The following is a 14,067-nucleotide window of genomic DNA, read 5'->3' as shown; positions in this document are numbered from 1 at the left end:
GGCTGAACAAAAAGAGCAAAGCTCATTTGTAAGGATTAAAATGTGGACAGGTAATGGATCTAAATGGGACGGCTAAGGTAGGGAAAAGGCAGGGAGAGTGGAAGTCAGTATACAAAACAGAAATTTAGAAGAGGTTAAGAGGGGCAGCAAAAGGAGGGGCTGGGGGCAGAGAAGACACAAGAGTCGTGGTTAGCCTAAATAATATACATAGATGTTAGGGAGGAAGAATGAGAAAGTCTCGTAAATGTAAACAAGCACATTCAGAGGAGGTAGGACTGAAATATAAAGAATGGTGAAGAGATCAATGGGAAGAAAACACAGACAGATGTGCAAGTCAAAGACATCTAGAAAAATACACTGAGAATAAAAGCTCACAAATAGAAAAATCCACTGGACTTGTCCAGCTTGGACAAGGACGCATCATACCTTTCACAAAGCAGGTTACTCCAAATGTAAATAAAATCAGAAGTTTTTGATTGTTCAGGTAATAATGAGCTTTCCCTAACAAGTCATAAGAAAGCATTCTCTTCTGAAAAGCTGAACTATGGAAAGTTTTGAAGAGAAGCACACTTTTTTTTCAATCAATATTGCTAGGGGTTTGTCACGTTCATTTTCTGCACCTCAAAAGTTTGAATGGCTCGGTTTACATTGCAAAAAATTTTCAGTAGACCTATATTCTTCCATTATTTCTTGTTACAGGCCTGCCACATTACTTTTAATGTAATTAGTTATCTCAGGTAAATGCTACCACTTACACAACAGGCAGCTTTCATCAGAAGGCATAAGTTTAGAGATGTGAATCTTCCCACCATCTAAACCTGCATGCCAAAAGCATCCTGGGAGCAAACAACTTCTTTCACATTTGCTTCTTTTGCTCTTGCAGACAGAAATTCCTCAACATCAACACCAACAAAGTGAAAAGAATGGAGGATCATTGCCAGCTAAGTACCAAACATCTTTAGGAAGATAGGCCTTCAATACAAACTGATGGGCACCTTATTTCTGTCATTTTTCACAAAATTGAGTTAAACTTATTATGAAGTGTGGGGAAATTTTTTTGAAATGCCAGAAATATTCACATTTTACGACCATACAACTTGTTTGTTGGGAAGCAGGACTATGAGGTTGACATGTAAGTCCTGGAGAAATGTTGAGATCTTGACGTACCAGCGAGATCTCAGAGAGAGGGTGAATTTACATGTTTGATAATTGAGTATATTCAATTCAATTCAAAAAAAAAAAACCACCTTACCAGATGCTTCGGAGAGTATGATTCATCAGCTGCTTCAGAATGACTGTGAGGCAGATGTACTCATCCATTGATAAGTAAAAGACAAGTTCACCTTTCAGTTTGCCTTTTACCTTACAGTTAAGCACCGTGCAGTGGAACATGAGCTCCATAGGATAGAAGGAAGAATGCAGATGGTAACCCTAGAATAAATAATTCACTGGAAATTCACATCTACACCTACTGTTGAATCTTTCTCAGCAATTCAGCTTGTTTCAGAAAATTTCCCACATTTCAATGCTAAAATATCACAACGCTAAGTCATTATCATTAAGTTATACAACTACACATCAAATTGCCCACAGAACAGTTCAAAAATAAACTTAACTTTCCAATTAACTTTAAATATACTAAAATAATATCAAATAGCACATTCTATGAGAAGACTCGGGTGGGGGTGGACCTTATAGTACCTTTTTATTACCTGAAAGGGCCTACAGGAAAGCTGGGGAGGGATTTTTTATAAAGGCTTATAGCAACAAGATGAAGGGAAATAGCTCTGCAATAGAAGAGCGTAGATTTAGACTAGATATTAGAAAGAAATTATTTACAGTGAGGGCAGTGAAACAACGGAGCAGGTTGCCACAGAATCATAGAATGGCCTGGGTTGAAAAGGATCACAATGATCATTGAGTTTCAACCCTCCTGATATGTGCAGGGTCACCAACCAGCAGACCAGGCTGCCCAGAGCCACATCCAGCCTGGCCTTGAATGCCTCCAAGGATGGGGCATCCACAACCTCCTTGGGCAACCTGTAACAGTGCATCACCACCCTCTGTGTGAAAAACTTCACTTCCTCCTAATATCTAACCTAGAGAGGTTGTGGATGCTCCCTCCTTGAAGGTATTGAAGGCCAGGCTGGATGGGGCTTGAGCAACCTGGTCTAGAGTGAGGTGTCCCTGCCTATACCATGGAACTAGATGATCTTAAAGGTCCCTTCCAACACAAACCATTTTATGATTCTCGCCACTTGGAATTTCTTGAACATCTTTGTTTTAAATTTTAAACACTTTCTTCAGCAGCTCTATAGGAATACCGTAATTGAAAGACCTTGTCACTTTTTCCATTTGAAATTACAAGCTTCCTTTGCTCAACCTCATTAATTTTCTAAATCTCCAAATGTTTTGTCATACTTCTTAAGAAAATGCACTGTAGAGTTAAAAAAAGAAAAGCCTTCTAACTTGGAATTAGGTTGGCATAATTTTTTTCCTCACCTTACCTTAGATGTGGCAGGAGAGAACTGTATGTCTGTAAGGGACTGCTAGAAAAGGAACAGAGGAGAAATATGATGATCACAGAGGACACTGCTTTTTATTTGTTTTTGGTTTTTTTTAAACTCTTAAGTAGAAATAAGATAGTATCAGTCCAAAAATAAGACACTCAGTTAATAAAAATGACTGATCCTAATTGATCTATCAACAGTTTCTAATGCACGTTGAATATATCACTCAACATTTACAGCCCAAACAGCCAAGTGAGGTTCATCCATATTCATGTAGAGTTATGAGCATATCTACTACTACAAGAAGTAATACTGACGTGGGAATAAAAATACACAAAACGTGAGCTTTTTTTCAGAGCATCCATGAAGGCAACTTCAACTTGAGACTTCAGAAAAGTAATTACTTTTATATTACAGCTTTATTTCAACCACTGATTCTTCCTGGATACAATTTATACATTTTGCATTATCTATATACATTTATGGAATACTTTTCAAGTTATCCCTAAGTAAAATATATTAGTTGTCTAAAAGTATTCCAGCAATAGTTTCCCCAAGTTACAAGTTGCTGAATGCTAATTTAGATCACAGGAGGAAAAAAAAAAAAAAAAAAAGGAAAAAGAAATGCTTTGGCAAAACTTCCATAATCATACTTCTTCATTCATTTTCATTCCAGCATCAGTCAAATAGATAGGAAAAAACAAACACAGTTCTACTGATTTACTGAAATATAATTTAGAAGAACGCAGATTTTTATTTTTCAAAGTGTGTGGTCTTAACATTTCATTTTCAGCCAGTCAAAAATAACTGCTTGCTGCTCCTCAATGGTGCAACACGTTTTTGAAACTTGTAATTGCATTGTAGCGATGGTGACTGTTAAAAGCTCCTGGCAATCCTAGAGTCTGTGTCAAAGTAGGAGGACAGCCAAAAGTATCAAAACAGAGAAGAATAATACAGTCATTGAACTGCACACATTGAGCTTCTAGGAGGATTAACGCTTCTTGTCACAGGCTCCTGACTGTAGTTGACAATATCTGCTTTCACCACTCTCTGTCATAAAAGAAAAAACACAGCAATAATCAGAATCAAAATACAATACTGATGCTGGCAAACAACTCAACAGATAATTTACTATGAAACATAGAGGGAAAAATAAAGAGATTGTGCAAAACAGACACAGTTCAGTTTTCTTCAGCATTTTACAGTAAGTCTGATCAGGTGTTATTTTCTCAGTCTAAATAAGTTGACTCATACTAAGCAGAGAGAAGTGCCTTGGTAAGTTTTCTTGACAATTTTACAGAGCTAATAAAAAGCAGCAATGCAAAAAAATCAGTAAATGCATTTTTTTTCTCCTCAAGAATTGTTCTGCATGTAAATTATAAAACAGAATTTTACAAACACTGTGGTATGCATTCTTTCAGAATAACTGCCTATCTTAACCAGAAATTGCAGGTAGCTCACCTTTGCCTCTTTAAGCTATTCAGAGGAAAATACAGACAGAATTCAAAGCAAATTGCAAATACAAACATCCTTAAAAAAAAAAAAAAAAAAAAAAAAAAAAAAAAAGCTTAACTAGGCATCCAGACAAAGTCTGAATTAACATAAAAAGAACTTCTGTGTACTACAAATACAAAAATATAAAAATCTAACAGATATTACACATTCTATTTATCAAGCATTTAATGGAACTATTGGTTTCTCCTACATGGGGAGAGAAATAAGAGATACCAGTTTTCCGTCCATTTTCATTTGAGGCAGCAATGTAATATTTTGAACTTAACAGCACTGAAAGCTCCTCTTAATGCTATAACATGAAGTATTACCAAGTTTCTATGAACTAAGGGGTTATTAGAAATGCCTCATAATTGAACATTAGACTTCAAATTAATATACTATATATATTATTTCTGCTTACTGATTTATATCAGTACCTCATTTCTAAGAGAATCTACTATAGCTGTTATTTCATGTAAAACCAATGCAGATTGAAGAAAAAAAAAAAACAAACCAAACATCTACATCAATACCTGAACTACTGCATTGAGCAGACTTTGCTCTGGCAGCTGGAAGTGTTGTGATGTTGGTTATCTTCTTCAGGGTAGTTCACTATTTCTGCCCTGACAACATGCTGTTCAATCATGTATCAACACAATGGACAGAGATGAAAGAGAAGAAAGAAAGAAAAAAGGAAAGGGAAGAAAAAATGGAAAGATTGATCAGTAGTTGAAAAGGAAGAATGAATGATACAAAATGTCAGCACAGAAGCTAGAACAAAGCGCGTTTCTTTTCAGGCCCTATGCAGAACAGGAACTTATCTAGCAGAAAGCATCACGATCAGCATCTGTTTTCATTCTCAGGCTTCTTCAAGGACATGCACTTTCAAAGCATCAAAGTGAAATATTCATGCATGCAATCAACAAAAACTTACTAGAGGAGGAGAAGGGACAGAAATAGAAGGGAAAAAAAAGGGAAGATAATTCAGTGGAAGGCGACAACAGCCTCTTCCTTTAAGCCTGAGGTAAATAAATCTTACAGTAGTCAGCTTTCCTATCAGCAACTGTAACAAGTGCGTTAGCAATGTGTGAATATCTTTTCTATTACATAGCTCTTACATTACAGCTGGATATTAACCAAAAACTAGTGACAGATTAAAACCTCACGTCAAAGCACTGCCAGCTTTGATTTTACTTCACAGAAAAGAAAGAAAAAAACACTCCTTTTTTCCCTAAAGTGAAAACAAATCTGTTAAAAGCTTTCTATTAACAAAATGCTTATGTAAAGGGGAAAAAAAAATCATACAACTTAAGCACAAAAATTGCAGAGGTCTGCTATGAAAGATAAAATAATCTTTTTCTTTAAAACTCCAACTTTTATGCAATGCATTTTTAAAGTTAAAATGAATGGCTAAATGAATGTACGTCACTATTTTGAAGGAAACAGTACGTAAACTGGATTACGTGAATGTATGAGCAGCACATGTTAAAGATTACCTCTGTAAATAAAACCTTTATGTCAAACAAATAGTAGTAACTGAAATGTCTGGTAAAGGATCTGAATTTATTAGCTGCTGATGTACTCCTCTTGAGTTTAATTGATCACATTTGTATTATCTTATCTAGTAGACAACATCTGTGATTTACTAGACTCCTGGCCTGATGTTATCAAAGGGAAGGTTGCTAAATCCATGTGAAGGGGTAGTAGGGGTTTTAGCACTAAACAGTGCTATCTGACCTCACAGGACCTAATTTCGTCATACCAATCTTCTGACTAAAGCCAAGGAAAAAAAATCTTGCAATCAATAGGTAATTAATTGGTCGTCAAAACATTGGTCCAAATCCCATCATGTAAACAAGGCTAGGTTATTGATCTGTGTTTAGGCACACTGTAGCAAAAAGTTGACTAACATAAATGACAAGGATTTTCTAAAGGAATTTCACGTTTTTAAAAAATAAATTGCAGTACTTATCTTATTAACTTCAAGGTGATTAAAAGCTTTGAGCTTCTTTGTATCTGCATCTATACAAGACACGTCTATAATTGCCAAGGTTCAAACCACTGTTAGTAATGACAAAAAACTTACTTTGTGCAGGTGCTCTGAATTCCTAATCTGACTTATCTGCCAAACATTTTACTATACAAAACTGGCACATGCACACCCTCATGTCTTGAGCTGGCATACAGCTAAAGACAAAACTACAAATCACTTACAAAAACGCTACCTCTTGCCAATGCCAAGGAACAAAGCTGCACCCCATTCGGTTTTTATACTATGGTTGAAAGTAAAAAATACAGAAAGAAAAACATTTGATTAGTAGAGGAGCTATTTCCTCAAATTTCATCAGACCCTTGTGATTTAAAGGAGAGGAATTCGAGGACTGAAAATAAGTCAGAATCTGCAATTTTCTGACTTTGGAATGGTTCCATTTCAAAAACACGTTCCAGTCACACACAAACAGTAATCTATTCCTTTGTTTCACCACAGTTTTGACTAAATAAAGGTTTGATTAACAGTCATCTCAGCATGTTAACAGACAAGATTTAGGAGCTCTTGCTGAGATAGTTTAAAAACTTACCACCCCCAAATGCCTGTTCTATTCCTCTGCTGGAGATCACTGCTGCCAAAGGAGAGCTGGTGGAATGTAACATGTACTTGCACCTCATCCGCTTCAGCACAAAGTCTGGCAACTTCACTTAAAAACAACTTTCATCAGCAGTTTAAGCTAAGCTGTTGAACTTCACCCTGATGCAGCCAAGGCACACGATCACCTTCTATTTTCTGATTGTGCTGGGGGAGCAATAAATTCCAGCAAAAGGGCAGTAACAAATATCTTGGGTTGCATTAACATCTTAAACTGCTGCAGCTGTTTTCTAACACAATGCATGGCAAATAATTTCTAAGGCTTGTTCTTGCACTTAATTAACAGTTTAGCAGTCAATTTGAAGGGGAACCAAAACACCACCTACTTTTCAAAAGAATTTCTGTAGTTCTGCCAGTCATCAAAGCACAGAAGCCACAAGTCAAGCCCCACAAATTCATACAAGTTGAAGTAGTGTGCTTAGGATTCTTATTACTAACCACAGGTGAGTGACAGTGATTACTATGATTCTCCTAATGACTGTGACAACTGGAATCGTTTTTTAAAGAAAAAAAATATGATCTTCAGCCATAAAATCACAAGTGCTAGAAATAATTTATGAAGAGTATTCTCAGCATTAGACAATCAGTAACTATGAAGAAATATACAATAAATCGTAACTGATAAATCATTTCACTGTTGGTGCCTTACACAAATTCAGTATTTCATGTTATTGTTTGTTACCACCTAAACCAAACGAAAACACTTCATACTCAGATGTTCTCTGACAAACATAAAATCATAGAATATCTCGAGCTGGAAAGGATCATAAGGATCACCTCCTGACTCCACAAAGAACCACCCAAAAATCAGACCATATGTCTCTGAGAGCATTGTCCAAATGCTCCTTGAATTCTGGCAGCTGCAGGTGACCACTGCCCTGGGGAACCTGTTCTATGCCCACCACTCTCTGGTGAAAAACTTTTTCCTAATACCCAACTTGACCCACCCCGATGCAGCTTCATGCCATTACACTAAAATATACTCAAGTATAAATCTCATTTTTCAAAACAAAGAAACCTTGTGTTACACAAAATACTGAAAATTCAAAGACAAGATCCTGGAAGAAAACAACACACATTTGTAAAACTAACGTGTGCTTTACTCTTTGCTCAAAGAAGAAATCAAATACAATGCTTGCAAATTAACTAAGTTGCACTTATTCTTGTGTTTTGTTTTTTTCCTTTTATAGCACCTATTTATCTGTTTTTATAGTCCAGTTGGTAGAGTATTAAACACCTGGAAATGTTAAGGAGCGTGTTCACAGAGCCATTCTATAATTTAAGGAAATCTAACGCTGATTGCAGAGAAGTTTGAAAAACAAACATCTTCCCTTTCCCCATATACACACATGGGACTCTCTATCACACAAACTATTTGTAGTATACCAGGAATCATCTAAAACCACCTCCATTCAGCCAAAAGACCCACTTCCATGCTTTTGAGCAACAGCATCTACACATTACTTCAGTAGAGCTTCTCCACTGCAGACTAATGAATTTCTCTCAAGAAATGTCCTTCTGTTTGTCTCTCTGAGGCTATGAAGGTTAAAATTTTTCTTTCTCCAATTTTATGCACACATTTTTCATTTCCAATCTTAAGAACTAACCAAGGTGTGGAACCAAATACAATGAACCGAAAGCTGCAGCTAACAAGACAAACACTGAAATACAATTCCCTTTGGCTTCTCACTGACTTAATTTTGAACGATTCTTAATGCCTGCTCAAAATAGCACTCTCAAAGTGCTCGAAGTTTGTTCAAAGCAAACCTTATACTGTTAGCAAAGTATTATTGCTTATTCAGAACACATTAAAATTGTGCTTCATTAGAAGAATCTTGCAAAGTCAGGCTGTTTCTCTGTTTTGCTACACACACCATGGAGAGACTTCTGCTGGACCTGAGTGAGGAGGCAACGAAATTTCTTTTCTAACCACCTCCACTGACAGGTTTTGCTTTTTCTTTTGTTGTTGCTTGTGTCTGGATTTATTTCCTTTTTTCTTTTTTTTTTTTAATTTGGATTATTTTCTTTAAATCACTACAGCTTAGATTCACATTAACAGTAACACGTGGGCCACAGTGAGTATTTAGACTGTGCATATTAACTTAGTTATTGCTACCCTAATTTGCATAATATCAACTCTGTCCTATCCACATATTGTACATTCCATTGATACGTTCAACATCATTAAAAATAGTGACTATTTATAATAAGGTAGGGAAAAAGCCCACTTAAAGCCAGCACCAGTTCAAACTAGATAGCAGTGCATTCTTCAGACAAGTCTACACAGAGGTTCTTTAAAAACAGACACTTCCTTTATAATGCTACAATACGTAATCTCCTTTCTCATATTCTTATTTTAATTAGGTATTTAATGTAATAAGGTATTTGCATATCTGCCTACAAGTTTATATCTGAGTTCGCAGGACACAACAACACAGATGTAAGACTGCTGCTTCAGCGCAAGCTAATCAGTTCAAGAAAAATTAAGGAGCTCTTTATGGGATTCATTATTCACATACAAATCATTATATAGTTCAGAACAATAGGTGAATGGTTCCCCAGTAGTAAACAAATTTTGAAAAAACACTCAATATTTATTTACCTTTTTGAAACTCTTCTCCTTTGCTTGTTAGGAATTCATTCTTAAATATATTTTGCCGTTTTACTATTTGCAATACAGTTGTGTAGTCGACCACTTCAACAGATTGTAAACACTGAAGTGGTGAAACACTTTCAGAAATTACATATTTATTATATATTTCAAAAAGCAGGAGACCAACCTGTACACAAGATGCATTTTGTGTCATTGGTTTGGCTTCTTTTATTAAACGTTTTGACTTATTTTGGAGGTATTCATTTGATGTTAACAGCATCTAGCAATTCTAGGACACCGTGTCACCATCTTAGCCACTTTTGGGTTTAATAATTGTAATCCTAAATATCATTACATGGTAAAGGTTGCCTCAATAGTATCATCTTTGCTTTTGAGGTTTCTGAAACGGTTTTGTGTAAAATCCTTTGGTTTAAACCTATGTGCTCACAGTCTTCCTGGCAGGAAAATTATATTTAGAAGCAGGAACCTGGCAGGAGAAGGCAGTAAAGGGGCCATACTGGAAAAGCTCTTGCTTGTTTGCTTATTTGAACAATTAACACATTATAGATCACCTAACATCCACTGATTTAAATAAATAACGTCCAACTCTAGTAACTACAGTTAAAAAAATTACAGTTCAAATTAAAGAAAAAACAAAAAAAAAATTTTCCCATTAATTAAAAAATGCCATAAAACTACTCTCGTTAGAACTATTTTGCATGCAATGATCACATGAAATATTCTTCTCAGAAACAGTAAGAAGCTCTGTTACAGTTCAAAGAAAGATATGCAACAAGGTTTTGACGTGCATTTGCTGTGTTCACTCCACTAACTCACTATTAGCCAATATAAGAGGATAGGTGACATGCTTCTTGATGACTTCCCACCTATTGCTGGGAAACACTGTCCTCTCAGTCCTTTCTTGCTGCAGAGGAGATGACAGAAAATCCTCCAACTCAACACAAAGAAAAAAAACACAAAGTCCAAAAGCAAAAGACTAAGGAGTTCCTTTAAGAGGAGATTATTTGGGAAAGGCACAGTAAGAAAAATAATTTCAGATGGCAGGAAGCCATATTAGCTACCCAAACACCTGATACCACAGGTCTGTCGGGAATGGGTATGCTCAATCAGAAAAAGATCTGTTTCTCATTTGTACAAGATAATGTACAAGTAGGAAATAGTGCTCTTACACTGAGGCAAACAGACCTTACTGAGGAAAGCATCATCATCATCCTGCATTATGAAGGCACACAATGAAAACTAAACTCTGAGATTAACCAACCAAAGGACATCACGTAGTTAATTTTTGACTCTGTAACTGACAAACAGGGCAGCCTGGTCTAATGGCTGGCAACCCTGCATACAGCATGGGGGTTGAAACTAGGTGATCACTGTGATCCTTTTCAATGCAGGCCATTCTATGATTCTATGAAGCAGTACTTTTTTCCTATTCAGTTCAGTACATGTCTATACTGAACATTAATTTAGAACAGTTACACTTGCAGAAACTTACGCCTTCTATCTCTTAAGCTTCTAGTGTTATAAAATGATTTTATTTTAGTATGTAAAGAATTTTAAAGCAGTTACCATAAACACTGAGTATATCAGTGCACAGTAATTTATCTATAGATAACAGCCTCTTTCATGCTACCTGCAAATGCAAAAATATAAAGAGATATTAATTTCTAAGAGAATTTTTATAAAGTTTATCACAATGGATAAAGATTATTATATTTTTAAGAAGCTCTTGTGATAGTAATTAACTCTCTAGTAGAATGGGTGCAGTTCACTTAAAAGGATAGATATTAATTTGCAACATTATTTTTGTTTCTTTTTTTCTAAATACTAAATAAAATTTTAAGCAAAACAAGTATTTGTGGAAAATCACCTGTGATTGTTCCATTTCTGCTTTGTTTAATTTGATGCCAAGAATGTCAGCAGCAATTCTTTGAAAACACAGGAAGACCTATGGAAAAAAAAATTACATCATATTTGAATGATTAAAAACAGACATCCTAAAAGTCCTTTCAAATATATCAAGCCATTCTTGAACTGTAAACAATGAGATATAGAGAACTGTGACCTGTGCGAAACAGATCTGAGAACAATCTCATCTGGTATATTCAATTTTGTTTAAAAATCGGGGAAAATAACAATGCTATGAGGAATGAACAGTATGCTAGATTTTTAGGCAACACTTCGACTCTGCCTCCAGAGGCTTAAGTTTAAACAAGCTTTTACACAACCCACCTCTCAAATACTGCTCTCAGTGCTGTAAAATATGAATAATACCCTTATTCACTAATGTTTAGCACAAAAATATTTTACTAGTGTATTGTGCAATAAAGATATAAATTTCTGAAATTCAGAACAACTGAATTGTGCACCAGCAGCACCAAAATCTCTGCTGCATATGCTTCAAAAACATTACGAACATCAAATGAAAGCAATTATGTATTTGTTCAGGAGTCTTATGAATGATTGTGTTCTGTTATTGAACAGAAATGTCTAAGTAAGCAAAACGTGGTATGGCATGGAGCAGCCTAGCCATTAAACTTCAGATGTGGTTTGACAGATAACACTGAGTGGGAAGGCTATCTAAAATAATCCTTTACTTCATCTGAATACAGTCCACCAATCTTAGTGTTTAGGGAGCTGCATTTTAAATCTGATTAAAGGACACAAATGATACTAAACAGGAACAGTTTAAGACTCTACTGCTGCTGAATACAGCATACTGACAAGCTGCATCTTATGCTCTGTCTGATTGGCTGTGCAACTGAGCACAAAGGCTAGCCTGCCAGCCTACAGTGCTTTTCACCATACAGCTGCTGCTCCAGAAGGTAAGGCCTGTGGAAGCATCAATCATTTTCAAGGAAAAATTAAAATAAATAAATAAATAAATAAATGAAAACATTCACACATTTTTTTCTTCCAGCTCAGCTGGAAGCTGAAAACAAGTGAGTGACAAAACCAACAAGCCACCGTCACTTCCAAAACCACCTTACTTTCTCTAATCTACTTGGTCTACTATCAGCCTACTGTACTAACACCCATACAGCAAGGAAATGGGCAGACCTTTTTCAGAGACCTGCCCAACCAAGCTCTGTGCTGCAATGAACCGATCACCTGCGGTGTTGAAGTTCTGTGCACAAAGCACCAGGTGGGAGCTCAGTGCTCTAGTTATGCAGCTCAATGGAGAGTACGACAGTTATGCTACAGTAAATCTTTCATGAAGTTTAATGCTCCTCTAAGGAGACATTCAGATTTTTCTATGTATATAAAATTATCTTTTGCAAATGAAAGATCTGAGGTAAACAAAACAAATCACTTCATCCACCTTAATTGAGCATGTAAGACTCCTCTAATCTATACCCACAGCAGCCACAGAAGGCCTCTCCCTAAATCACTGTCCAGAATAAACACCCTGTCTTCCCTGCACAACTACCCAAATACATGAACTGCAGTAACAGTGGAAAGAGTTAATTCAAACCTATACCAAAACTAAAAATGAACTACTGTAAACTATTCTTCATACCTTCTTTTGTCAGTAGGTTTTTAAACAGAAAGTTCTGGTTAATGCTTTTAGGTTCGTTCTGATTTACTTTTGTTTTTAAACAGTAAGTTAAAAAAAGTACAATTAGCATATACAGTGGGATGCTGCTGTTATTCATGAATTACATCACCAATTAAAAAGACATCATAAAGATTCCTTCTTAATTTGTAATGTTAACTATATCCATCTTATAAAAACTACTACTTTACCACAAAATGTTTGTCTCCTTGAGAAAGGAACACATTTCATTACATGCAAACTTCACTGCATGAAGTATTATAAAATTTGTCTTCTCTTTCTAACATAAGAAAAACATTTTCAGACTTTAAACAAAAATTCCTGCCAAAGATTTAACACAAACTCTAAGGAGAATCAGGATTCACTGCATTTGTATCAGCAGTATAACACAATAATTACACAAATTATAAAATCTGGCAGTCCACTGTAAAAGTAATTGAGCTTTCATCAAATATCTTTAAACAACCAGTGATGCCATTTGTGTTACAGAATTATGCTTCCATATAATTGGACGCGGCCTTACTGTTCAGTAATACTCAAATAAAGTAAACTATGTTGCCTGTGTAAGACAAAGACAGACTTACGTTTTTAACAGGAATAACACAGTCATTAAGTATGTGATAGAAATCAAGAAAAACAATACAATGTGATTTCATCTGAATCAGTCAACTAAAAGAGAACCTTTTTTTCCACACACTTCCAACTAAAACAAGTATCTAAATTAGGTCTGAAATAAATGATCATTCTAAAATATGCTCGGCAAAGCATTACAAATACCAGAAAGTTCAAGTTTAAAAGGACCCGCAGAGAGAACATCTTCTGGCTCAGAACCCACACTAAAAATTTTGATTGTAACAGGATCTTGTGAATTTATCAACTGTTAAAAGTTTGTGTTGATGCTCTGTAGATGAGACTTCACTTGGAAAAAAGGGTGACAGCGGAGATCCAACAGGCCTCATTTCTCATGATGTATAAACCGGAGTACCTCTACACTAAGATCTATACCTCAACCCAAAGCAAATGAGAAGACACTGTAATTAATAAAGAACATATACATTCACAGAAAGATCAATACAGAGTTTATTTTTCTTACTTACAGAATCTCCTGTCTTGGCTGACACAAAATGGCTACTGAAATTGTTTTCCTGACAAAATCGCTGATGTTTATCAACTTTCACTGTGCGCATATGCTCCAAGTCAACTAGAAACAAGCGGGAAAAAAAGATTACTACAGAGTAACATAGAGAGTATA

At 35.7% G+C, this 14,067-nt stretch overlaps 1 protein-coding gene across 6 annotated transcripts in view; it reads right to left on the bottom strand.

The window, feature by feature from the left end:
* Positions 1-2,574: 2,574 nt before the first annotated feature.
* Positions 2,575-14,067, bottom strand: part of RAB28 (RAB28, member RAS oncogene family) — a 61,521-nt gene continuing 50,028 nt past the window's right edge. Inside the window, exons 5-9 of one of the 6 annotated variants that reach the window (XR_006179012.1) lie at positions 13,913-14,016; positions 11,130-11,207; positions 10,079-10,166; positions 4,538-4,638; positions 3,475-3,560 (exon numbers count right to left, since the gene is read on the bottom strand). Coding sequence is in view for 5 of the 6 variants with exons in the window: in XM_042871899.1 (XP_042727833.1) it covers positions 4,543-4,638; positions 6,230-6,277; positions 11,130-11,207; positions 13,913-14,016 (326 nt within the window). In the remaining variant the exon portion in view is untranslated. Of the gene's footprint in view, positions 3,561-4,537; positions 4,639-6,218; positions 6,278-10,078; positions 10,167-11,129; positions 11,208-13,912; positions 14,017-14,067 lie in introns of those variants that run through there. The other 5 variants (XM_042871899.1, XM_042871901.1, XM_042871904.1 and 2 more) reach the window with 5 other exon arrangements.

This window comes from Lagopus leucura, unplaced genomic scaffold (assembly GCF_019238085.1).
Source record: "Lagopus leucura isolate 7727_CA_CO unplaced genomic scaffold, USGS_WTPT01 Super-Scaffold_100004, whole genome shotgun sequence".
Classification (NCBI taxonomy): Eukaryota; Metazoa; Chordata; class Aves; order Galliformes; family Phasianidae; genus Lagopus; species Lagopus leucura.
The sequence above is the reverse complement of the archived record's forward strand: the minus strand, read 5'-3'. Positions and strand labels throughout refer to the sequence as shown.